The following is a 26833-nucleotide window of genomic DNA, read 5'->3' as shown; positions in this document are numbered from 1 at the left end:
ATATGTCACGGGCAGGAGCTGCCAATTCGGGTTGCTCCTTTCATATAGGAGGGTGATGTCAGAATCAGCCTGCCAGAATCGTTTGCATTCTCGTTACTCCTACGACATGCGTCATACCCTTAAAGGATGAGTTTAAGTGTCCCCAGTAATGTAGCACGATACACTGATAGGGCGTGATAGGGGAGTAATGTAGCAGGCAAATGAAGCTTCCGCCGTTGTTTTCGTAATTCAACTAGGGCTAACTAGAGCTTAACCGCAACTAATTTTTTTGAAACAGAAGTGCATTTGCTATGTGCCATTGCTTAACTAAAAGCTGCCCTGTGAACGAGCACCTACTGGAATCTCAGCAAATTGGTTTCCAAAGTCCGTGGTCGGCCACTGGCACATCCTAATTGGGTGTGTTGTTCACATGCGAGGTTTTGTCATTCTCAAAAAGAGAAGTGCTAGACAAAACAAAGATAAGCATTCTTGGCATACTGGGCACGTCCCATTTTCAGTCCCTGGCCTTGCTGACATGAGTGCGGTATTTGATATTTATCGGGCAGCCGAGAAGCTTCACCTACCAGCAAAACTCCCAGGAAAGTGGCGCTGAGCCTCTGGCTACACTGAGTTAGACTCTGTGCGCATTCTGAGTGTTTTTCGTGCTTCTGCTAACGATATTGGGCGTTGATCTGTTACATGAGCTCCGTAACTGGTCTCTGTAGCAGTGCAGTGGCTGTTGACTGCAATATGAGGAGGCATGAAGTGATGAAACAGATGCAAGGGAAGGAACTGTACGTAGACATTAGAACGGCGTGATACTGTCCCGGAGTATAGCTAAAGACCAGTGACGTACGAAGCAGTGTCAGAAATGGCGTGGCTTTAATGAGATTTTGCTGTATGACAGCTCTACCTGTTCAGCTAGGACATAGAGTTCACCTTGGCCTTTCTTTTAGGATGAGCGGTTCGTGTTCTACAGTGGTAATTAAAGGGCCCCTGAAGTGCTGCTTGCAGTAATACCGTATTTATTCGCATAATGCCCGCACCCCCATTAGGCGTCAAAAATTGGAATTTTTTTCTCCTCGCACCACCAATATTGCCACCGCGAGCGTCATCTGCTAGTACTAGTAACAAGTGCCATCTTTAGAGCGCTACTGAACCTAGCTGGCCTCGTGTGCACGCGCTACCAGGCGGCGATAGCGTGCTCGGGTAGATAATCATTATCATCGGTTATGTTTTTTTTTTTTTTTTTTTTCCCTTCATGATGCTCGTAGTTGTCGCCATTTTGCGAGATGTCTCCGCATCTCGTCATCATTGTTCCTTCGTTCCATCCGTGTTGCCTGGTTTGTTCCACCGTCTACCGTGTTCTTGGTGCCGCATCGCGGTGGGGCAGTACGCAAGTTATACAGCTACTTTTAAGCTGAAAGCTTTCGTGTACGGACTACAGCGTGGCAACCGCGCTGCCAGCTGGTACTTCGGCATCAATGAGTTCTGCGTAGTACGCTACTGGAGACAGCAATTGCAGTGTCGGCACGGACTCGGATCAAGTCTTTGATTAAGAGCAGAACTGTATGCATTGAGCATTATAACCGCGGAACGCGGGGAGTGATGATGAGGTTGCGTGCGGTAAATAAAGTGCTTTAGCAATTTGTGCTTTTGGTGACCCTGTACTTTTATAACAAGGGTAAGTTCTGCTTGAAAGTAATGTTTTGGTTTTATTTGCAATAGCTGACCTAAGAATCTCGATTTGCACCTATTTAAATTTGCTTTTAGTGCTCCAAAACATTTGCTCTAAAAGTTTCCCCGCATAATCCCAACTTAGCATCAGTTTTTCGCGAAAAAAAGTGCAGGCATTATGTGAGTAAATACGGTATTCTAATGCAACGAATCCATAGAGGCAGTCTTTTTGAGTATTTGATTCAAATTTGAAAGCTTTGTGTGGAACTTACGATTTACAAACAATTAATAAAAAGTGCTGCCGGCAGCTGCTCGCATCTGAATTGGGCGACACATCGTCGCTCACTCCATGTGCAAACTTCTCTTATGACATCATTGGGGCTGTCCGGGCGCGCCCGCTCATTGGATGATCCCAAGTTGTGCGAGCAGGACGGTGTGTGGTGAGGCGCTGTCGTGACTTTTTTTTTTTTTTCTTGCCCGCCTGTGTTGATGGAGGAGAGGAGGAACATCATTTTCAATCGTCCATGCTTTCGGTGCTTATCAAGTTAGCTTAAGAATTCTGCTCTGTAGAGATGATTGATGGGAGACCTATTGCTTGTGCATGCTTTCCAGCTTTAGTTATAGGTTTTCATGGGCCTTTTAGAACGTAAATTTTGTATGAAGAGCTGGCCTTGTTAGCAGAGATCTTACAGAAGCCGCACTAAGTGAAAATGTCAGAGTTAACTGATCGGACCTCGAGATGGAAGCATAAATGGTAGTTCAGTTATAAAAAATATTTGTATTATTGTTGAAATTTTCAAATATGAATTGATTATCGATTATCTGAACAGTACAAAAGATGAAAATAAAAAAAAATATTAAGTACTGTTAGTTTTGTAAATTTCAGAATTCACTTGGTATTTGCAAATAAAATTAGAATTGCAACTAGAATTGCACGGCAGAGTATACCCTACTGACAAGAACAGGACTTCGTATACCATTCTTCGTACAGGAAGAACCTGCATGAAACTGGGTGGAGCTGTTAATTTGGCCGTCAAGGGACCTGGAAAAATATTCGAATTAACTGAAAGCTCGAATTATCAAATGTTCAGAACGAAATTTTTTTACTGGTTTTGTCCAGCACTTCACATTGAGCGCACTATTGGAGAAGCCCTCTTCACAAAAGGGAAGGCCCCTCTCGACAAAACAGCCTCGTCGCGTTTTGAGGATGCTTCACTGCATAGCTCACGCGGAATGCGGTGAAGCGCAAAATGCGGGGTAAACTGCGGTGGGTTCAAAAATTTTCCGTGTATTCGGTAATTTTTTTTTTAATATGAATTGAACAGCAAATGTATTTGATTTGTATTCGAAGTTTAGAATATTCGTGCACCCCTAAAAAAATTCGGTTGCCATGTTCTAGTTGCGCTCTGCTCTGAACATGTGAACTGCGCATCTAATTCGCAAAAACTCTGAACATTACACTTTTTTGTGCTAATTTTGCTTGATTTCGCACTGGTGTTTGCTTGTTACGGTTTTAATGTTGTCACTGTTCTCACACGCAGTGGGAAAGCCTACAAACCCACTTAGACAAGCACCAACCCTGAGCCATAGCAGAAGGCGCTATACCCTAGCCAACAGCGCTTAACTAGCCTGAGGCCTCTGGATGTGCGGTGGCTTGTCTGATTATTTGGATCAGTGCTTAAAAACTCACAACTATGGCACTGAATCTTTACTGTATCAGGGCCTTTACTATATCTGTTGTTGGTTATGACACAATCCTGAAGGTGCTGTCTGATAATTAAATGGCTACTTACTAAACACATCTTGTTCCTTCATGAAAAAACACTCAAAAATACTTTCCATCTCTCTCTTATCTCTTTGTGCCATATTTTTTTAAGTTATAAGTAATTCTTTTATTTATTTATTTACATCTTGTAGAAGTACCTTTTAGCATGGATGCAACGTGGATATATTAATACAATTGAGTTTGATGTCATGGGAAAAGCAAGGCATTGCATGAACATGGCATCATCTTCTGCTGTTTCTGTCTTTTAAGTGGCAGTAGATGAGAAATATGCTCGACCACCATGCACTACAAAACCGCACAGGCTGCGTCTCCAGTTCTTGCCACCATTACCTTGTGCGTCATGCTTCCCAGCGATGTGAATGTTCGGCCATTTCTTCCCGATTGTCTTGATTTTCCGCAAACACAATCTGATTTTCCACAAAACCTTTGCAGGTCACTCGCATTAAAAATACGGTACAGAATATTTTATTTGTTATCTGTAAACAAAAGAGAGTTAACTTGCATATTAATTACCCCTCCGGCGGAGCATATCTGCCCGATGAGATGTAAACACATTGAAATGTTTTTCTTTTCTTTCTCTCTTTTTTTTCAGCCGGTGTACACAGTGTTGTTCAAGCTTGTAGTCCGGCCCCAAAGAAAAGCTTTTGTTAATTTACTGGCAAATCGGCATACTGGCATACATCTGGCATACACTCTCAGTGCACTTGGGCAACAGATCTCGATTGGTCACGTTGTGAGCTATATTAAGTGCACTCATAACCATGAGCCTGCTTGCTTAGTTCGCTGCGTCTTCAGTGCAAAGAAATTGATGTGAGGCATTTCATTTTTTCAGGATTTCTGCAATCTCTATTCACTTGGTTCACTTTCGTCCAAAAATGGTTAATTAGTTATATCGTGTCGGACTCGAGAAACACATTTCAAAATAGGAAAGTATGCTGAAACCTCTACAAGCAGTCCAATTTTATTAACGTTGCAACAAGCAGCGATGGCTTTCTCCACAACAAAGCCATTCCCACTTTGTACGAGCTTCGAAGCCAATAAATTAAACGCAGAAAGCCATCAAATCATGCGGACTTCACACCTAGCTACACACCTGGCTTAGCCCAAACAGCAACTGCCGTATGCTGATTTGTTCAACGTGCTTTTCACGGTAGTAGGGAAGGTCGGTACGATATCACAGCTAGGAATGAAATCAAAGAAACAACTGCGATGTCGCTTGCAATATTATATTGTACATAATATCCACTCACCCTAGAATTAAGCTTAACACCACAAACTCGCCAGTTTCATTAACTGTGACGGCGAAAAGATGATGTGCATCGCACGTTGTACTGAAAGGAATATTAGCACTTCGCAGCTGACCGAGGCTCGCGAATGATCGTACTGCAGTGCACGCGGTTCTGCACGTTAAAGTATACCGTGCCACAAAAGTTGCTGCGGCCAACACACCTGCACACAGCGTAACATAACCCCTCACTACCTTACCAGAATGCTGGTCTACTCCCGAATAAACAGGGATAATAATGCGCAAAGGTTGCGCCCGAGTTTAAATGCGTGCATTAAAATGACAACGGGACAGAGTTAGACTTTTTTTACCACTGTGAAACTTCAAGCGAAGCAGAAGACGCGGTAGAAAGCATGCTGGTGCTCATTAAAGGACAAGAAAGGACCTACAATCGGCGAAACATGAGCAATCTAAACAGTGCTGCAGCTCAGACATGATTCTTAAAATCTTATCGAAGCATTCGTGACAGTTTTTCCGGTGTCAAGAAAGCACGCACAGCTGATGACACGACAACAACGCGACCACTCGACCAAGCCAAGGTGGCAACCGGGAGCTGCGGCCGCAGTGTTGCCAGACCACCAAGCAGTTTCGCATAGCATTCCAAAAAAGGCACAATAATGAATGGCTTTCTAAATGTCATTAACAAAAGCAAATTGATAGAATTGGTGCTTCTGTTAAGTTGAGGGGTTGCAAAAACGTTGCGGAAAGCCATTTGTGAATGTTTCTCTGAGAAGCTCTTGTCTTCAGCTTTCATCCTAGCAGCTGCTCACTAAGTGGGCACTGTTTATATTGCAGTCTATGGCAGCCAGACCAGGAAAACAGAATAGGTGCGCCTAGGGCGGGACATTGCAGGTATGTGCTACCAGGATTCTACTGTATGTTGTGAAGCGATCTATAAAATGTTGCTCAGCCATGCTGCAGAAGTAATGATGATGATGCACTGTGGCAGTGCTGCAGGCTACACTCACAAGCCTGTACTAGTGCAGGTGGCAATGAGTTTCAGGCTGCAGCCTGCCAGAAGTGTGCCTGCCTGTTGCTGTCAACTGTTTTATGCACCCAGCATCAAAGAGTCTACGCACCAGACCGGTCACGGATTCTGCTCTGCTAAAGTGCACGACACAAAATTGACACACCTGAATGTGCAAGCGATACACCTGGACCTTGTGAATGATTGTAAACTTTTTGTGGTTATCGAGGTTCGTAGGCTTCTGATGCTGCGTGTACCTCCATTTGTGAAATGCACTGGTCTGGAGGGGGTGGAGGGCACGGTTTTTGTAGCTATGTTTTTTGAGCACAGGAAAAGTAGCGAGCAAGAGCGGTGGTTGCACAAGGTGTTCAAGTTGTGCGTGTACTAGAGACTTGGCAGTCCAGAGGCTTCGTATAAAAGCTTAGGACCATGCCGCGCATGGCTGCTCTTGTTTCAGTGGCGGCACCAGCAACGGCAGCAGCGGGGTCTGGCCAGGTTCTGGAAGTGCTGGGTCTGGCCGAGGGTCTGGCGCCTGGCGAAGTGGAGCAGCAACTGGAACCCCTGGTGCGGTTGGGGGCGCAGCTCAAGCGGGCCGGCCCGCAGCTGCTGGCCTGCTTCGATTCCCCAGCTGCAGCCCAGGGGGCGCTCCTCGTGGCAGGCCTGCCCTTCCAGTTGCGTCCCCCAACGACCATCGCCTCCACCTCAGAGTTGCTACTACCACCGCCCTCGTCATCATCCAGCTAGTGCCTCTTCGCGGGGAAGACACGCCGCGGCAGAGAAGTGGAGGGCACAGACGCAGAGGGAGCTTGATCCTGGCCGGACACTGTTGGCTTCCCAGCAGGAAACCTCGCCAGTGCATCTTTTCCAACTAAATTCTGGGAGGGGGAGAGGGAGGGAGGGAAGGAAGGAAGGAAGGAGGGTGGGTGGCTTTGTGGCAGTGCCCTCTGGAGGCAAGCCACTCAGTAATTCGATGCGCGAGGCTAAAATTCTGATCTGGATTGTCCTTTATCCTAGGCATGTTTTGCAGTTAGCATGTGCACGTTGCAAGATGTGTTTTGTGGTAGAGAACTGATTGAAACAAAGCTGATAGAAAATCAGGCTGGATGCTCAGTAACCTTGTGCTTACCAAAGGAAATGATTGCTGCATGATGCCTATTGGGGTATTAAATACTCTGAGGGGCCAAGAAAAAGGGGCGCTGGAAAATCTTGCCTCTGTTGACACGCTACCAAGGCTCCTTTAAAATGTGGAACTGCTGGGAAAGACTTGTAGGCGACGCATTGGTCTGAGTGCAGCATAGGACACCTGTGGACACTGGAGTAATGTCAAAGACAATGTACGCGTGCAGGCTGTAAGCATTCATTGCTTCATTTGCTCTAGGTTTTGTTTATGTTTGGCACTGCAGTTGTTTCCCATGTTTCTGCAACCACCCATAGCGTTAATAGCAAGGACATTTTATTTTGCCACGGTGCACTCGTGTGATAAATGCCCCTTATTGGCACCCCTAAAGCAGATGTAATGTGGCCTTGACAGTTGCTTTTCAATGTGACAAGTCTGTTCTGTTGTGGAACAGATGCAACATTGCGTGCCTCCACACAAAAGCAGTCTCACACCCATATCACTCCAGTAGCTCAATGCATTCAAAACATGGTCCTTGTGCTGTTGATGCCAGTTTGGAATGCAGTGGGGAACAGACATCCTTTGCAAATGCTGAGGTGGGATAGCTGTCGAGGTTTCCTGTTGGGTACGGCATCAGAGCAAATTGGGCTTTAAATTAATGGCGCAGCCAAGACTCGGGGTAGGGCAGCACATTCAGGTCATACTGTAAGCCATGCCCTTGTGCCCATTCTGCAGGCTCACTGTGAGCCCTCCACATGGGCCGGCCAGTTTGCACCTGCGCCCCTGTCTTGTCGAATGCCTCTGCGAAGTGAAGCCGCTTGGCAGGAAAGGGGTGTTTGCTGTCAGTTGCAAGTTGCGTATTGGTGCATATAATTCCTAGATGTGTCAAAGGTGTGCCCACAATTGGCACCTCCTGGTAGCCCAATCTGGCAGCAGTGGCGATATCACCTGCCTGTAAACTGTTGCTAAGTTAGGAATGGTTCTAGAGGACATGGGCGTTTCCATGGCAGCATATGAACGGGCTATGTGCGTTACAGAAGCGTGGGGAGGGGCAGGGAAAAGTGGGGCTGCCTTTTATGTTTGTTTCGGAGTGTTATGCTGTCATCCATGTTATGTTGCTGCCATAAAATGTGCAGAGCTGTTTGCACAGTTATTACCCTGAGTGCCCTTCGTGACAAGGAGGCTGCTGCAGCAGTGCTCACGGGTTGTTTTCATCATGCTAGCATTGCGAGCAGCTGTGGTGAACTGCTCAAACATACATGCCAGAGGGCAGTGTCCAGATGCTTAGCGAAGGCCAGTTGGGGTCCTGTGGCCGGCATATGACCTGCAGTGTACCACGGCAGCTGCGGGTGGAGTCATGGGTGGTTGTGGCATTGCAGCAGCATCATGTGGAAACATAGGTGTCTGATCTGGCATTGTCTGGAATTCAGAGCTGGTTGCAGCGTCCTCTGATAGAGCTGCGACTATGAACCCCTTGGAGACTGTGCCCCAGTTTTAGGGTCGTTAACTTGTAGGAGAAGCCTGTGTTGAGCCCACCTGGCACTTGTCGCAATTTGCCTAGTTTGAGCCATTGCATTGCATTGCTAGTCATTGTGTAGTACTTTCTTCATATCTGCCAGTTCTTTGCACTCTGGGCAATTTAGGGCAGAGAGCCAGCTGGTGGCTTATTAACATTGTCATGGATCTCTGCGAGATAAACAAAAGGCATTGTCAGTGTTGACGTGCTGGTGGCCGCAGCCGTACGTCAGCCACGTTCTTTTACGCTAGTCTGTGTGAGACACCACCATGTGTGACAGGTTTGCACGCATGCTGTGACAACCTTTTAGAACTTTGTTGTGTTTTTTTTTTTTTTTTTTTTTTTTTTTTAGAAAAAGAGAGCATCAAGAGACAGGCAGCCACCTGGGGGCTTAACTATAACAGGCAGAATGACCCTGTTGTTTATCAGATGGCTGTGGTTTTATCTTTGCCCTGGAAGATGTATGCACCCTTCTGCGAGCCATGTGCGTGTTGCCAGGTTTGGTTACAATGACTGCCATGAGTTGGGTTGTCTGCCTTGACACACTTGTGTCCTTAATGAGTGCAGAAGCCAAGCGAGGTGCTGCAGACAGTGCATGCACCTGGCGCCATGGGAACTCATGTTTTGCTTTTTGGCCCATACTGCTAAGTCCACAAAGTCGGCTCTGCCGTGATGACGTGCTGTGTGTTATGATGCAGTGTGTGTGTGTGCCAATGGAGCTGCACCACGTTCTCAAGTGGCAGTGTCCTCTTGCGGAAGGTGTTGGAAGAATTCGACCGCATTTCAGTTACCTGCGTGAAATGCTAATGCGGACAGCATCATCAGTTGCGAGCTTCTCTGCAAGTCATCCTGTTTTCTGCCCTTTCACTTCTCGCGACGGAGGTGCTTGGGGGTTAGGCGTTCAAAAGAAATTGCATCAGGAGTATTTATTTATTAAAAGTTGAACTTTGCTTTATTGCCTGGGGCATTGAATGTTGACCCAAGGATTGTGAGAGTTGGATATACATAAAGAGCGATTACAGTGGTTGTTGCACTGAGGAGAAGCATATTTATAGAGCCACCGCAGCTGTCCCATGTGCTGGAAACCATGGTGGTATTGACCTTGCCACTGTAGGTCATGGAAGAGAGACAAGAGCTGTGGCCAGTGCTTTGTGCCAATTGTTAAACAAGAACGATGAACAGCACACAACTGTGCCCGGTTCTGTTCCGGGTTGTCTTGGCACCTATTGCCAGGGCAGGGAACCATTGCAGCAGGTTCTCTGCGCTGATGGCCAGCCTGTTTTGTTTGCATCAAGAACGAAAGAATGTTGCAGTGACTGTTGCCACGCACTTCCTTTCCATTTTTTTTTTTAACATTCCGTGAAGAGCGACACCGTGAGGGACGTGGCACGCTAAGGTGAGAGCAGCTGCTGTGGCGGCAGCAGCAACAGCTTCTGGCAAATAAGCAGTCATGATCAAGGAGAGCAACAGAACCACCGGGCAGGAAGGAGAAGAAGCGAGGAGGGAAGAAACTATCACCCGCATCTCATATGCAAAGCAAAAGCACACAATTATAGGCCTTGTTTTTCCCACCGACCCTTCCTCTGTCCCCACCGCCCTTGGCGTGCGAGCCAGTGCTGTTCTTCCGGCCTCTTGTGTACAAAGACCCGCGCGCGGGCGGCCCAGCTCAACCCCGGCCCCGTCGGCAGAGGCCGCCGTGCACCGCCGCGCTGCTGATCGCCCTCCTCCTCCTCCGGTCCCGCTCAGAAGACAAGAGAGGCATCCTCGGAACTGTGTCCCCTTCCTCGTGACGCCCCCGTCTTGGATGGCCGAGGGAAGGGGGTGGGGCGACGACGAACGACTCGCGAAAAATTGCAACAAGGAATCTGGACACGCGGAAGAAGACAACAGGCCGTAGAGGTTTTCTAGGTGTTTTTTTACATTTTTTTACATTGCCAGAATTTTTTCTCGTGGTGTCACGTCCCATGCGCTGCAATCACTCATGTTAGGAAGAAATAAAAACCTGTTGGAATTTGTGCCTCGTGTCATGTGTCCTCTCTTTCATTGTTATGGAAAGAAAGGGCTTTGTTGTGATTGTTCACCATATGTATGCATTGAACTGGAGACGGAGGCCACCGAGGCAAACTGCAACAAATTGTTGATTGCAGCACACCAATTACACACATCCCGAGAAAAGCAAGCAGTTTTTAGGACACTTGTGGTACTTTTCCCACGCTACCTGTCTGCACATATTAGCATAGATAGTATTCGTGTACTCACGAACCCGTGCATGGCGTTCGCCTAACTAGGCCAAGTTCACAAAGTAGTAGTATGTGGTTATTTTATTATATATTCAAAAGGGAAGGGAAAGATGTTTTCCAGCCCCAGTATCTGCTGATATCTAAAGCACCTGAACTGGGGTGGCGTAAATAAAGGGGTAGCGAGGAAGCGGTAGAGGAAATCGAAGAGGGGAGCAATATACGGAGGAAGGACAGGGTAGGTAAAACATATATATATATATACACCATGGCACAATATACAGTAGTTTGCTTGAGGCCTGCCCGCACCTAGGCAAGAAATTTTTGTAATGAAATGTGTGCCTACAAGGTTTCAAAATTGTTATGCATATTTAGCAGCCCAAGCGGGTTGAGACACTAGTTTTAGCATGCCTAGTGCAATTTCGCTGCCTCCAGGGCACTGCAGGTTGTACTTCAATGTTCTCACTTTTGGGGATTTGTCAGCTGCAAACGGCATGTTGGAGAAAGATGGCACTGAGCTAAATATATCTATAGACAAGACAGCAGCAGTTCTTGCTGTATGGTCATCACACAGAACTAGGAATTTGTTATCCAGTTAGACATACCCTCTCCTTGCCCAATCTGCTGCATGAGGGAGATGCATGCTGTTCTTTTTTAAAGAGCTAGATGAACCGTTGAAGTATATCTTTTTCCCATTTTTTTCCATTCATAAACCTGACTGGTCCTCAGCTGTTCGGTACACATTATCCTTGTGGCTGGGCTAAGTGGCCTCCCAGATCACACAGATCAACTGTTAATGAAATCTTTGTCTAGCGTACATATTGCGTATATGCTGCAGCTAAATACAGCATCAGTTGTCTGTTGTGCCTTTCATATTATCCAAAGGCTTGCAATATTCAGTAAAAATTTTGTTCAATGTCTCCCATGAGTAGCTCACCTGCGGCTGGTGGAGATTCACTCCAAATCAACGAGCAGATTGCATAAAGCAGGAAACAATGTGAAAGGACAAGCAGATATGAAATTGAATGCTCAATTATTAGTAAAAAGTATGCACTCCATACTGTTCTCTGTACAGTGGATGCTTGTGAGGCATTTTCAACAATTGGTGCTAACGTAACGGTTGACAAAATTTATTTTTGTGTGCGAACGAAGTTCCCTTACAGGAGCTACCTGTACACTGCACTCAAGCAATGTAACTGTCCCAAAATGCCTGTGTAGCCATGTGGTTGCCAGTATACACGTATGGGGGTGGGTAGAAAAAAAATACTAGGCATGACATTGTTGTGAATATATTTACTTCAGCCGTTTCCTGCATGACATATTGGTGTCAGCAGAACGATTACCCTCGATCAGTCTCCGAACGTGCGTGGGCACGTATACCTCATCAAAATCACGAGTGCTCACTCAAAAAACTGTCAACCTGCGGGTTCACTTGGACTCGCTCGCGCTTACTGAACTTGTGAACTCAAGCTCATTTAGATTTGCAAACTCTGACCGGACTCGTGACTTAACGGGAGTTAACAATTGAGACTCGCGATCGACCCATCTGGATTCACTCGCTAAGACACGACTCATTTGGAGTTGCTCGCTCATATTGACTCGCAACTCATATTGACGCGCAATTCATCTGGACTCGCTCAATTCTACTCTCGACTCATTTCGATTGACTCACGGCCCCTGCAGACAATTCCTTTAGACTTGCTGAGCTGTACGATTTATTTAGCCCAAAAATAGCTCTGACCAAGGCAATTGCCATTGAGGAATTCGTTTTTATTGCGTACGCCAGGTTTCAGCCCGTCGCGTAAACCCGGTCGGTAGCCACGTTTGACCTTTAGAGCGACCGCAGATAGGGCCCCTCTTCAAGCCATCTGGTAAACCCGGTCGGTAGCCACGCCGCACCACAAAAGCAGAACAAGAAGAATAAGAAAGAACAGAAAGAGAAGCTACGTCGGCTTTGCTTACGTAACCTACCGGGTTTTAACTAAAGCAAAACTTAATTTTTATGCTTGATTGCCGATTGTGAGTGAAATGCCAAGCGTTGTTTATTACTTGTTATCAAGCACTATATATTAATAGGCTGTCGGAACAAATGCTCAGAAAGAGCTTTACATAGGCGGCCTCTATTCATCTTAAGTTGTATATTTGTTGCAGCATTCAACATGTAAATTGTAAGGCAGAAAATGCATGCAGGAAGACTTCCCATAGATTTTTTTCGGTCAACGAGCGTCATGATGCATGCGGATTTGCGGCAGCTGGTGCTTTTGAGGTGATATTGTGGATGCGAGTCGGGCCCGCGATGAGACACGGATGCCGATACAGTTGACCTTCGAGTTCGATCGCGATTGAAAATCTCGAAGGCTATCGACTCAATCGCCTTTGAAAATGACCGTGTGACTACCCATGGGATTCAACAGGATAGTTAAGCAGGCGCTTGTTCCTGTGGTTTCTAATTCTTTTCGTCCCCGTTTGTTCGCGCTGTTTTTTGGATACCCATGGGCCCTGCAGACGATTGTGTGGTAATATTAGTATGTGTGAGGCAATAAGACAGGCACAAATTAGGGGATCTGTGAACGAGGAATCGCGCTCCCCTAAATTTTCCAGTTGTCCGCTATTTAATTTACGCGGGAATACAGCAGCGCCACCGCACGATATTATTTTGTGTGGTTATCGAGGAGGCGATTGCGGTTGTTGACCTGCTAGACTCAAGAGCGAACGTCGTAAAGATAAAGTCGAGAATCGGGAAAGGGGCTCGCTGGGAGCGGTGTCACGCCAGTTCGTCTGCGGGCGCGCCTGCGATAAGATACGTGCGCTGACTGCGGGCACATCGCGACCTTGTGACGCTAGTGATGTACACTTTTTTTCTTTTCTCTCTCTCTCTCTCTCTTTATAGTGTTTCCGCGTTTTAATATTTATGAGGCAAAGCTATAGCCAGACTACCAGAAACATTGGCGGAACGTATGCCCGTAACCGTGATGGTGCCGTTCATCGGAGCAGGTACAGAAAACCTGCGCGAAGAAAATCTATGTGCATGTGTGGGCCGATACAAGTCGGGATTAGTCCGCCGCGGGCCGCGGCTGCATGCTGCTGCGTTTATTTTCAGAGATACTTGTTTTGACTTAAGGTTAAGAACAGCGCATCCAGGCGCAGCACCAAAACAAGAAAATAAATTATACTAACATAAACGTAGTCGCGTTGTATGTATCATTCATCCGCAGCTGATACAAGGCCCTCTACTAGACTGAAACCAGTGTATAGGATTTAAATTTTCTACTATTCGACCAAAAAAAAAAAAAAAAAAAAAAAAAAAAAAAAGCCATCTCAAGCAGGCACCGGTGGGATTCGAACCCACGATCTCCTGTTTACTAGACAGGCGCTTTAACCAACTAAGCCACGGCGCCGCGATGCCTGGGCTGAAATTCAAGACTATATATTGTTAGTGCAGTTACCTTGTTTACCCAAAGTCTGTTTTTGTTAATTGTTGCACACTGAAGCGGGAAAGGACCAGAAGCCCAGAGTGCCCCATCTTCGCTGCCGCTTTGCTAATTTATGCGGCGTGACGTCAAGTCATTACGCGCCACACTTTGAAATGCCCCTCGCTCGCCGACTATCAGCACGATTATCTTGCTGGAGGGTCGTCCCATGCACAGTCGTTCCGCTACCCTCCTCGCCTGTCGCTCTCGCAGAATTTTCTGCGGTCGCAGATCTCGTGTCACCGGCTCTTCAGGATCACTTTTCCTCGTGGAACACGACCAGGCGCTATGGCATCGACTGGGGAACTCGGTACGCACTTTCTCATTACGTTCTTCTGAATCCCACAGGTGGGCGTGGCAATTTATATCGTGTAGATGATGGAACGTCGCGGGATCGATTATGCCCACTGCCGAAACTATAGCGATGGGTAGGAAGTTATAATGTAGTGAGCACCAGTTCACTGCAGCGCACTCACGACTCGTGCTTCTTGATCGTTTGCCGGTTTAGAAACGAGCAGCGGGATATGTACAGCGGCGCATTGCAGTGTAGTCAAAAGTTCCCGCGAAACTTTGGCACGAATTATAATTTGCGCGCGGCAGCCGAATAAGTGCGCGTGACGCGCTCTACGCACGTTGCACAGGTTTGTCTTTTGATTCCAAAGTATACGGATATCAAGAAGTAATTAAATAGAGTGTGGGAATAAAATTACGTTAGCGAACATTTGTACGACATGCTGTACGTGTTGTACTCGAATGCAATCCGTGAGCGGGTTTATTTTGTCTTCACTGTGCACATTATTTCATGTTCAGTTGGTCACTCGGTTTAATAGCCAGTTCCAACTGTACGGAGTACTGCAATATATGTAGCACCCAGTTTGAACAGAGGCGCCGCTCGAGGAAGAAAATGGCTAGATAAGGGGCGCGCCAAACGTTTATCGCGTCGCGCGCGCGAGAACGACCTTGAGCATGACCACCCCGTGACCGTTTCGTCCGTGTCCTTCTCCTAATGCCCTACGAGCGTGCAGCCAATTGGCTCCACACTCCACATTTAATTAAATGTCAAATCATTACAGAAGTATCATACAGCGCCCCAACCGACGATCGTGCGGAGCAAAACATGCTCGAACAGGAAAAAAAAAAAAAAAAAAAAAAAAAAAAAAAAAAAAAAAAAAAAAAAATACATATATATATATATATATATATAGGAGGTAATTTACCAGAGATCAAAAGCCTATTTCACATATTTCATTTCCTTGATTACTCTACATATTATGCTAACATTGATCACTATAGGCCCTTTAGTGAAATTGGTTTTACGAGAATGCATAAATTGACAAAAGAATTTTGAGCGGTGTAATAGTACAGGTCGAGGCAACCTTTCCGTGCTGAACACTTTTGGTAGTTTGCAATATGACCCAGTCTAATCAAGATATACAGGCCACGACGAATATATTTTACTTGCTAAAAGTGAAAGTGAGTATATGTGAGGCATATTTTTGATGCTGTGAGAAATGCAGTTGCAGCTTCCCAGAGGAAATGTCTCAAATAGTCAAGTCATCATAGCTATTTATCTTGAATAATTTTTTCCTCTGCAAGTTGTAAGGCACAGCTACAGATTTAAGGTTTATTAGCATTGTTGAAAATATCTTCTTTCGTGTTCTTTCTCGTCTTCTCCTAGAGTATTGTTTCTGAAACTTTCTAAGAAAAAGTTTTTTCCTCTGATTTTTGAAAAAAGATTTCCATGATCAAAAATGCCATATATATTTGGCCCACTGTTCATGTGCGGCCCATCTATATATTTGAAAAAATAAAAACAAGTACACATTTTTAGCACTGAAATGCTTATCTATTCCACAATTTTGCAGATGTACTATGTAAATTATTACAATAATGTCACTTGACAGAATTGTGCTGTTCTTGAAGTTTTTTCCGAGGAGTGCCATCTTCCTCACAGTGTCAATAATATGACTGGCAATCTTTCTAACCTTTACTCTTAGCAGGCAAAATATATTTATTGTGATCCTACATATCTAGATTTGCAGATCATATGAAAAGTTGCGAGAAAGCGGTGAGAGTGAAAACACTGCCATGATATTGTTCATTATTTTTTCCTTCCAAAAATTTTGCTGTATGACTACTGAAAAATGTGTGAATAAGACCTGAACCAATTAGCAGTTTGATCTCTCGTGGAATCACCCCGAAAAAATATGGGGGACACTTAAGCTTTGCCTTTAAGGATATGACGTGATAGCATTAAAGACTCCCATCCTCGATTGTGTACATGTAGTTTATGGTTGCATATTTACCAATCTGTTATTTGTGCCTGTAATATATAGCACATTCTTATTAGCATACAGTACTAAGCTACCACGTTATCCAGCTACCAGCCGTAGACGACAACAGACATATAGAACCACGCTTTCATCATTTGAACCTCCCTGCACTCCTTAGGAGTAGCATGCTGGACTCGGCATTCAAGAACATAGGAAGGTTGATTCTCATTCCGTCGTCCCACCTCAAATAAGCAACCTAAGTTGGTAGCTCCTCCCATTGACTCATATCATGTGGTCTCGTTAACTCGCACAAATTAACCATCTAAGAATGAGTGCTCGGCCATGTCAGTGTTCAGCTACCATCTGCCAGCGCTGTGCTTTTTTCTTCACAGCTGCAATGCCAGATTTTCTGGGTAATGAGGCCTTTAATGCTATCACATTAGTAAGGTGTTGCCAAAATGGCTAGCCTTGACCTTGGTTAATGTTTGGCTTTATATAGACAAATGCTGTATTTTTTTATGTTGTAAAGAGTGCTTAATTTGCCACATTTTTCATAGGTGTTCTAGTCTCTCCACTTGCAGCTCAAAACTATGCGAAATCAAATATAGCACTCCTCTTCCATGACGTAACCTCAACCGTTTTGTCAATTTATTACTGAGGCGGAATAATACTTTCCACAGAGGCAGAATAATACTTTCCACAAATCCCATCTCAGCTAATATATATATTTGACTCTCCTTTTGAAATGGGTTACCTGCTCGAAATCATTTGCAAGCTCATTTAACCAACATAAAAATTTTGTCAATTTTTAAAAATTGGTTCAATGAGAGACAAGCTAAATAAATACTTGGGAAGTAGTGCCTGCATGCTTCACATTGATTTTAGGCTGGTGTATGTGTACTTGGCTTTCAAACTTTGTTTTTATTTGCTAGGGAAAGAAAAGACTGCAGTAGAACATTCACTCAGTATAGCCCCTTACTTTGTGGCTGTGACATATTGCATAAAATACAATAATACTCCTTATGCCTGTGAAGTAATGCAAACTAATCTTGGTCACAGTCAATGATGCTGCTTCCTTGGTAAACTTGCTTCGATTTCAGTGTTTCTGGCTGTTCAAAGCAGGCACCAGTCGCCTTCAAGGAGGACAGTGAGCACATAAAAAATGATCAGACTGTACGGTCTTCTGACCACCTAGACCTATTGCTTAACAGATACGTAGCTTCATGCTTGGGCTTCGACACTGCTCTGTTATGGCATGCAGTTCTAAGTTTTCTATTTCAGTGCCCCTTTTGCCTGTGCACGTGATAGGGTGGCGGTGATGCACTTCCTATTATGTGATGCACAAGTAATTTACTTAGCTATGTAGGCCATAGGTAGGGAGCCAATTCTAAATATCTCATTAGTTTGAACTTGCTTGATCCAAACAGCCAGCTTTTTTGAACTAATTGTTTAGGACTAACAAGCAACATAAAATGTGTTAAAAGCTCCACTTAATTCAAAATGTGCATGTTTTGAGCAAATTTTCAATCCCCTTTTGAGTTATCAAGGACAGACCCATTCTAATCTGTTAGACAAAAGCAGGTTATTGGAACTTAGGAATGACTAACAAGCATTGTTTAGTTCAGGCAAGGTGTAGACCCTTCTTAGCAGCCTGCTTTTGAACCCCAGTAACAGCAAACCAGAGTGACGTGTTAGGAGCTCAGTGCCCTTTTATGCTTGTTGTGGTTGGATACAGCCATTCTGAGCGTGTCAAACAAGGCGGGACTGTTGGACCTGGCCCGCAAGCTACAGCAGGCAGGTCTGCGCCTGGTTGCCTCGGGAGGCACCGCCAAGGCCATTCGTGACATTGGCTTACCTGTCAGGTGGGTGACGTTCTCAGCCTCGCTCACTTGAAGGTAGCGAAGCAGTCACTTGGGTATAGAAACTGCTCATGCATAAATTGAACTGCGAAAGCTATTAGGCTACAGCCTTGCCTAGCAGTGTTTCATGACTGCTTAATATAATGCACATTAGCTATGGCTTTCTGCCTTCAGCTGAAAATGAGGTGACAACAGTAGTAATCTGCGCAAAATTGCTATTCTGCTTAAGAGCCGCTGACCTTAAAATTAGGCCACTTTTATGCAGCCCTTGAGATAATAAGAAGAACATTAAATTAAGTTGCAGTTCACTTTCAAACAGGACTTACTTAAGCTGCTCAAAGGCACGTGTGTATTTCAGCTACAGTTCGCAACTGTGTCGTTTTATTAGAATGTTTGGTGCATGTGGTAAGTGGTTTAGTTTTGTGTAAATGATGCAAATCCTTGTAGAGAACCTTTGCCTGTAATATGTGGTGTCCAGTGCAATCTGAGGCAGCCTGCAAGTTGTATGATCTCAAGTGTGGCTGACTCATTGCCTTTGGCACTAATAAAGCTCGGCAGAAAACTGTGTAGACTGCAACTGAAAGTGTAAAGATGCGCAGACCGTTATAACAGGAAAGAAATGGTGTACAGTTCACTACTGTCTACATTTCTGGACACTTCCTTGCGACCCCTGGTTGCTTGTGGCCTTCATGGGCCTGTTGGCCTTTCCCTCTTTACCCTAGGGATGTATCCGAAGTCACAGGGGCCCCTGAGATGCTCGGTGGTCGAGTCAAGACACTGCACCCAGCTGTTCATGGAGGTCAGTGACAGCTCTGAAAATGCACAGTACCTAGCAATATAGTTCTCGTTTAATAAACAAATGCAATATTTTAAATTATGCGATTTTTCCAGCAGCTATCGTTAAACTTTCTCTTCTCAGTGATGCAAATTTATTTTTTTTTGAGAGCTAGCTTTTTATTTTTTTCATGTTTAAAAGAAGGGTTGTATTGAAGCTGCATACTGAATATGCTGCCTGTTATAAAAGCTTTCAGATCCACATGCTCTGACATTACATTCTGGTCCTACATATGTGACGCTGCTGTGACCACTGCTACATGTTGCTATTACGATAGAAAACATTCCGGAAAATAATTTTTCTTTTCATAAGTGCATGTGAGCAAGTTGATGCAGGCATTTTGCTAAGAGGCATATTCTTTTTGAATTTAGTTACATTCATATGCTAGCCTGAGGACTTCCTAACATGGCACAATGGAGGTCAGGAAAATATGACCACGCACTACGGCAGGCTTTGACAGACATAATAGTATTGTAAGTTTGTGGAGGTGGCACAGGCATGATTGTACATACTACATACATAATTGTTTCAGTCCGGCCTTTTGAACAACTTTTCTTTGCTTGATTTGTTTTTTGTTTTGTTTTGTTTTGTTTTTTGAAAGATGCCCTGGGGGTGGGGGGGAGTAGAAACTGGCAGGTTCAGTAACCTTCTTTAGCTTTGGTATGATCAAGTGCTGAGGCATAACTATGCTACTTTCAATCCATTTGTCACATTTCGCAGGTTCCTTATCGGAGCAACTTTTGCTGAAAGCTCTTGATTGATGTCTGTCAGTACCTGTGTGTTGTTGGTGGCCTGTTAGCGGGGTATGCCTCACTCGAGTTCGTTGGTCAGAATAAGAGCGCTACTAATCTTATCTTGTTGGCTGTGTGGTACAGCACAAGTGCTGCCTTTGTCTAGTCAAGCTAAGGATAAGGGCAGGGTCATCGTCACCTATGGTGCAAATCTTTAGACACATTCAACATACTCATGCAGTGAAGTACCTTCTTATCATGCTTAAATAAATGAAAAGAGTGTCGTCATTGAGCGATGCTGTATGTGTTCTAAGGTTGACTGAAAAAGCTTTGCGGAACTCGGGTACTGTGAAAGGGAAGATCTATTCTCTCGCAGCTTGCAAATGAATAAAGCATAATGCACAATATCACGCTGCTCATTAAGTTGCACTTAGTTGCTTGCCAGCTGTTCAAACTGAGTGTAGCAGTTTCAGCCTGCATTTTAGTTCGTTACAATACAAATGTGCACTGAATGAGAAGGTGAGGTCTGTTTCGATCGCTATTTGTGCCCAAAGGAATGTGATAGTAAGAGCGTGCAAAGGCAATACAAAGTGGGAACCAGGAGAGCTGAGTCTGGAAATTATGTTGTCTGAAATCATAAAGTGCAAGAATTTTGTCAGTATATATGTGTTTATAAAATTGTGCAGCACATGATTTGTTTTGTCTTGCTCAAGTGGTAAACAGCAGCCAAATTTATGTGGGTATGTTTTGCACTGACTAGGTATCCTGGCACGCAAGATTGACAGTGACCTTGCCGATATGAAGAAGCAGAGCTTTGAATACGTCAGGTAAGCTGTGCTACCAAACGTGAGATTTCCAATGCACAAATGTATTGTTGAAGGAATGTAACATACCATCACCAGTTTTCATTTTTATTTCACACAGTATCTGCATGTTTTCATGCTGCTGTTGTCACCTGTCCTGACAGGTGATCTCCAGGCTTATTGTCCAGTTTCATATTTCAGTTGCTTTGATATGTGTCAAGTTTTTCATGGTATGGACACTGTGCTTGCTACTTGCCGGTACTAAACAGCTATTGTTAACTAGACCCTTAAATATGCCTCCTTACCTTCAGCAAGAATGTCCAGTGGGCATGGCATGCAGCCTTGTACTTCTTGGCCTAGTATAGATTGTGTGCTTGCAGCTTACAGGGGTCACAAAACGGTCACAAATCTATCAGTCCCTTCATTGTTGGTACTCTAGCTTTGCCATGATTTAAAGGTCTCTCTGGTGTTGAAAAAGCACTGCTTGCTTGGGAGTGGGGCAGAATGGCATGGCACATAAGCTAATGCTATAAGCATGGCTGACAGGGAAACAGCCTTGTTTATACGTGTATTCCATGCATTTAGCCATTTCTGAGCACAGATATTCGTACGAGATGCATGGCTTGTCAGCCTCCCTTGTACGATCTGTAAGGCGTGCTCTACCATCTGCTTCTTGGCTAGAGCTGTGCAACGCGTCTCCTCCTCATCGGATAAGACATGTGCGCGGCACAGTTTGTCCCAAGCTTCCACTCATCAAAGTCGGAAAGAGAGGCTTCGAATCGACAAACGTCTGCAACATCTGAGATTTGAGGTTTTTGTGCCAATGCACTTAAAAAAATGGACTCTGAGCAGGGTGCAGTGTTTTTAGTCGATGTGGTATGTTTCTTTGTATGTAGCTGCCTAAAGATATGAATGAAAGGGGAAAGGAAATGTGTGAAGCTCTTTAATTATTAACAAAGACATCGCCCTTGTTTGTTTTCTGATCTTTCAGCTGACTTATAGTAATTTGGTTTTGATCTTGGAGTATATGTTCCAAGTGCACTTTTTGATAATGTGCAGAGGCAGACCTGTAATGCAAATGCAGCCATGCAAACACAAAGCAGTTATTTTTAGATTAGCAGCCAAAAACTATTAAAATAAAAAAATGTATTAAACTGTACTTTATAAACTCTGTTGAAGTCAAAGGCTGTATTAAGAATAACAAGGAAAAGAAAGCGTTCACATTTGGAATATAGTATCATTGACACCCTACTGACTGCAGTCCACAAAAATAAATATCTTTGTGTGATGCTGTCAGAAGACTTTATGTGGGACTCTCATATAAATAGCATCATGTGTATAGAACCCTGAAATTACTACTATTCCTTAAAAGATGCCTTCAAAAAGCATGGTTATCTAACAAAATTACACTAGCCTACAACATGTTCATCAGATCCACCCTAGATATGCTAACATCACTTGGTTCCCATTTACTAAAGAACACATTCACAAGCTGGAGTGATTGCAAAGGAAGGCAGTGAGGTCTATTTTTTTTAAATAAAAATTAACAGGTTCTTCAGCTGAGCCACTTAAGAATGCTAAGATTGTAGCTCTTGAAAACAGAGCCAAATTAACATGTTCAAAGTTCATGTATCAGCTAATTCACAAGCAGATAAACATAAATAACATTAGCTATGATACAACAAGGAGCACAAGGCATAAGCATTCACTAATACTCACTGAACATGCCGTCTCGTACTGATTGCTTCAAATTTTTATATTTCCCATAAGCCATAAGGGAATGGAATAGCCTAGATCCGTCAATTCTTAACAGTCCATAAATTGATAGCTTTCTTTCATTGCTTGTGAATCCTTTATAAGAAACATTATTGCAAGAACCAATGCCGTTGTTATTATTTCCTCAGAGTTTGTCTGGTGCTGGTTTTCTCTTTCATATTTATTTCGAAGTGTATAAATAATATGTATATGTGTATTTATAAACCCATTTTCCCTTTTTACACCTTATTACCCTGTTACCCAAACCACTACCGTTGCTGCTAACATTAACATGTTGCCAAACCTGGCCCATTACAATGTGTTAGATGTACTTGCAAATCTTATATGTGTCCTTTCTGCAGTAACCCTAGATGAGATTGGCAGTTTTTCTAAATAAACAATAATAAATAATAAAAACTTGCAAAAGTAATGTGATAGACTTCTGCATTTGAATACGGGCTGCAATCAGCAGTCTGTGTTCTCCGATGTAATTTAATGCCAGAAATAACTATTTCAGGAAGGCAAAATCTGTGCCTTATATTAATGCAGAGCAAAAGAAAAAAAAAGTACCTTCTGTAATGTTGGAAATAAGTATGCACGCATACGACATAAAATCACATCATGTTGACACAGGTGTATGCTGACAGCTCTGTGATACTTTTCTGTACTGGCATTCTTTGTAGTGCTACAATACCTCGCACCACCTTAACTGTGATAGCTACAAGCAAGGACCTGCACAGTAAGGTTGCAACAGAGGTTGCGATGTGCACCAACTGCTTTATAGTTGTAGCTTGCAAATTGGCTGCTATAAGGTGGTCATGATTAGCGCAAGGCAGTAATTTGTAGAGCACATGATCTGGCTTATGGTGACAATATTTTTGGATTTAGTCCATATTAATCTGACATTTATTTAGTATTTCGTGCCTGGAGATGTTAATTCTGTGTATTTCATTCCTACCCACATTACAACACCAGTCAATAAGTTTTGCTGGCCTGAAATTTTATTTTATTTTTATGAAACTGTAGTTTGGTGATCAGTTGACATTTACTGACGTCGTGCATCTGGTTCTTGTTGCTGCGTGCAGTGTGGTTGTGTGCAACCTTTACCCATTTGTGGAGGCCATCTCAAAGCCCAACACCACCGTGGCTGAAGCAGTGGAGCAGGTGGATATTGGTACGTACTGTCAGCACCAAATAAAATTCAAACAGGATAGCAGTGACACAAATTTATGTGCCCAAGGATGTGAGATCGAATCACGGCCATGGCAGCCGCTTTTTGATGAAGGCGAAAAGCTAGGTGCCCGCGTGCTGTGCGATGTCAGTGCACATTAAAGAACCCCAAGTGGTCGAAACTTCTGCAGCCCTCCATTACATCATCTCTCATAGCCTGAGTCATTTTGAGGCGTTAAACCCCATAAATAAACCAGACCAGCAAAAACATGAATGCAAGGTTGCAAAAATATTATCTGCTGGACAAGAAATACAGGTGTGATACATAGACACTGCATCGCTCAAGACCATTATGTGGTCATCATGCAGTTGAAGTGAAAGCTAACTGCATTAGTATGTAGTCTCCCTTAACTGCAGTTTTCTCATGCTTTTTTAGTCATCCGCAGTGTTCGTATTTTATCTGCCACCGAGATACATGATGAAAGACTAGGCCCGCACACAAATAAACTGCCATTAAACCAATCGCCACATTGCAAAATTTTGCAGTGCGTCAAAGCCAGCATCATTGTTCTTTTAGGAGGTGAAGATGAAACAAAAATCTGACAAATTTTGGTCCCACATTTACCCGCATCTCACTTTGCATCTGTCTTTCTCAAGTTCCCAAAGTTTGCGTAAGAAGCACTTCCTTTTCACACTTCCTATTAGAGACATGGTAGGAAGAAAGGAAGCTAGGATTTGCAGCTACCATATAATTCTTAGCTCTTAGTTCTTATTTCTTTGACTGTGACAGCATTGCAGGTACTGCAAAATCTTAAATTGAACTCGCTCAATTCAGATTTTTGGGTTAGTTATTAGAACTGGCACATTGATGCCATTAGTGTCCACTCATAATATATAAATAGCCTTTTATATTAAACAAATTCTCAGTTCCCTTTGAGTTATAGTTACTGAGGGTCAACTGTATTTGTCATGTCATTTGTAAATGCTTCATTGAAGTTGCTCCTCATTGGTCTCATGCTGTTTGCTGGTCACTTCTCTTCCCTACCAAGGCGAGCATACCTCTGAAAGAGCGGCTACGCTTTGTTCCTCATTGCACATATGAAGAGACTTTCATAGAGCATCCATGCAGTGCATTGACTATAACATCCAGCATGGCAACGTGTTCTGTCGTTTCAGGTGGTGTCACTCTGCTAAGGGCAGCTGCCAAGAACCATGAGCGTGTCACAATCATTTGCGACCCTGCCGATTATGACGTGTAAGTTTATTTCAAATGCCACTGCATCCTAACCAAACCGGGGCATAGCCTTCTGCGGATCAGCGCCATCAGTTAGAATCAAAGATGCTGTTCATGTCAAGACAAGCAGTATTGCTTAGAAGCTAGTAATTCTCACTGCAAACTACACTAAGGAAGTATCTGCTAAGCTGAGGCCGCCAACTCTGCAGGGAGATCAAAAAGAATGGCAATGTGTGTCTAAAGTTTTCGGTGGAAAAAGCGTAGCAGAGCATGCATTATATGCGTAGCAGAGCATGCATATAATTGCGACCTCCTTATTGCTCACAGGTTTGCACTGTCTACTTCCATAGCAAGCATCTTCTTTTAGCAGTGCTTTTGTTTGAGAAACTGAAAAGAGCAATAACCGATTTTAGTGATAGTGATTGCAGATTGTGAGGGTATTGAAAAAATTTTGACTATGTGTGAGGCATGTTGAGATTTGCTAAAACAAAATCGGCCCTGTCATAGTGGCTCAGCCCTGTCGCCTTTCTTGTGTTTGGGTGTGTTCTCGCAGCTTTTACCCAAGCTGAACTGTCACCAACTAGCCTAGCAACGTTCATTAAAATGTAGATGGTGACATCATCAAAAAAGGGCACTGGACATAGTCACGGTTCACACAGTTCGACAAAGACAGCCAACCATTTCTTAAAAGTAGCCAGTTTTGCATTTTTTCTTGCATGGTCTTGTGCATACAAAATGAAGCATGAGGACAAGCAAAGGGAAATGAAGGGCCCTTTTTGATATATGCATGAAGGAAGCCAACAGTCATCAAAACCGAGAGCATAGGGGAATATTTTTCTTTTTTAACTTTAGTTTTAATCTCTCTCATCAGCACCGCAAACTGGAAAGAAAGACAGAGGCATTCCTCTATGCTCTCCTTCATTTTGCTGGCTGTTGGCGTTTTAATGTAGGTGAAGCATGAACTGAGGAGGAGCCTGCTGTTCTAGTACAAAAGCATTTACTTGCGTGCTTGATCATGGGTGTAAAAGAAACTGGCGTATTACTTAGCGTGGCGTTTTGCTTCCCAGGGTTGCCCAGGAGTTGCTTTCATCACCAACTCGTCAGACCAGTCTGGAGACGAGGCGGCGGCTAGCTGTGAAGGTGTGCAACATCTTCCCATCATACCTTGCCTGTTGAGGGTTAACAGAAATTTGGTCCGGCCGGATTTATATCTTTTGCAAAAACTTTATTGGGGCTTCCTGGTTATCCTGTGGTAAGAGAAAAAGCACCTTTTTGAAGCAGGCCACATTGTTTCAGCTGACTCAGCATAAAGTACATTTTAGAAACACTTTTGCATTTTGCACTTTTTAGTTGTCCAAGGTGATGGAAGTGTGTGCTGCTAGCCTGGAGGGTGCAAAGTTAGAAGGCACATCGTGTGCGCACTATTGAGTCTCACCTGGAGGGTGGGTGGGTATCGGGCCTTTATAAGCGGTAGGTAACAGGCTGTCCTTTCCCCTTTCCTTCCATCTTTGCTGATTTTTGAAATAATATTGGCTTTAATCATATGTTAAGCTTTGATGCCTCGGTATTTAGAAGGAATTATAAAGAGAGCAGTTCTCAGAGTCTTTCCTAACAGCATGAATGATGAGTATAATAGTAAAATCGCTGCTAACATTTTATTGCTTGTTCCCTATAGTTACTTGCATATAATGCTGTGGTTTCACTGAAGTAGCACTAAATTTTGCTTATTCATCAATGTGTCAAGTACATGTGTCATTCTATCTTCTTTCTTGACCAGTTTTTATGCTTACTACACCTTTTCTATTTTGTTCAGTGCTGAGTGCACTGTAAAGGGGAGAGCTGTTTTCATGGTCAGTTCACAAACTTTATGAACATCATGACAAAAAAAAATTAGTAGTGGTTTAGCTCTGGTTAACCCTAGTTGAATTGCGAAAGCAACGGCGGAAGCTTCTTTTGCTTGCTACATTATTCCCCTATCATGGCCTTATCAGTGTATAGTGCAACATTACTGGGGACACTTAAGCTCATCCTTTAAGGGTATGACGCGAGAGCATAAACTACCAGCCCATATATAAAGTCACGCTTCAACCAAGCTGCATGGACGTGCCTTGTGTCATAGGGGTAATGAGAATGCAAACG

The 26833-nt window shown here is 43.9% G+C and overlaps 2 protein-coding genes and 1 non-coding gene across 10 annotated transcripts in view; 2 read left to right on the top strand and 1 right to left on the bottom strand.

The window, feature by feature from the left end:
• Positions 1–10338, top strand: part of LOC146186797 (uncharacterized) — an 86800-nt gene extending 76462 nt beyond the window's left edge. For 7 of the 8 annotated variants that reach the window (XM_084607416.1, XM_084607414.1, XM_084607420.1 and 4 more), the window contains one exon: positions 6152–10338. In XM_084607416.1, coding sequence (XP_084463542.1) covers positions 6152–6438 — 287 coding nt within the window. In that variant the 3' untranslated portion in view covers positions 6439–10338. Of the gene's footprint in view, positions 1–5522; positions 5580–6151 lie in introns of all 8 variants that reach the window. The other variant, XM_084607419.1, reaches the window with a different exon arrangement.
• A 3550-nt stretch (positions 10339–13888) lies between these two features.
• Positions 13889–13962, bottom strand: TRNAT-AGU (transfer RNA threonine (anticodon AGU)). Its single transcript has one exon. It is a non-coding gene; the product is annotated as a tRNA-Thr (tRNA).
• A 222-nt stretch (positions 13963–14184) lies between these two features.
• LOC146186795 (bifunctional purine biosynthesis protein ATIC) overlaps positions 14185–26833 on the top strand; it is a 37397-nt gene continuing 24748 nt past the window's right edge. Inside the window, exons 1-7 of the mRNA XM_084607412.1 lie at positions 14185–14344; positions 18043–18169; positions 18889–18965; positions 20493–20559; positions 23376–23464; positions 24637–24715; positions 25762–25834. Coding sequence (XP_084463538.1) covers positions 14323–14344; positions 18043–18169; positions 18889–18965; positions 20493–20559; positions 23376–23464; positions 24637–24715; positions 25762–25834 — 534 coding nt within the window. The 5' untranslated portion in view covers positions 14185–14322. The remainder of the gene's footprint in view (positions 14345–18042; positions 18170–18888; positions 18966–20492; positions 20560–23375; positions 23465–24636; positions 24716–25761; positions 25835–26833) is intronic.

The sequence above is a fragment of the Amblyomma maculatum genome, chromosome 6, assembly GCF_055883805.1.
Source record: "Amblyomma maculatum isolate TAMU_Amacu chromosome 6, ASM5588380v1, whole genome shotgun sequence".
Lineage (NCBI taxonomy): Eukaryota > Metazoa > Arthropoda > Arachnida > Ixodida > Ixodidae > Amblyomma > Amblyomma maculatum.
The sequence above is the reverse complement of the archived record's forward strand: the minus strand, read 5'-3'. Positions and strand labels throughout refer to the sequence as shown.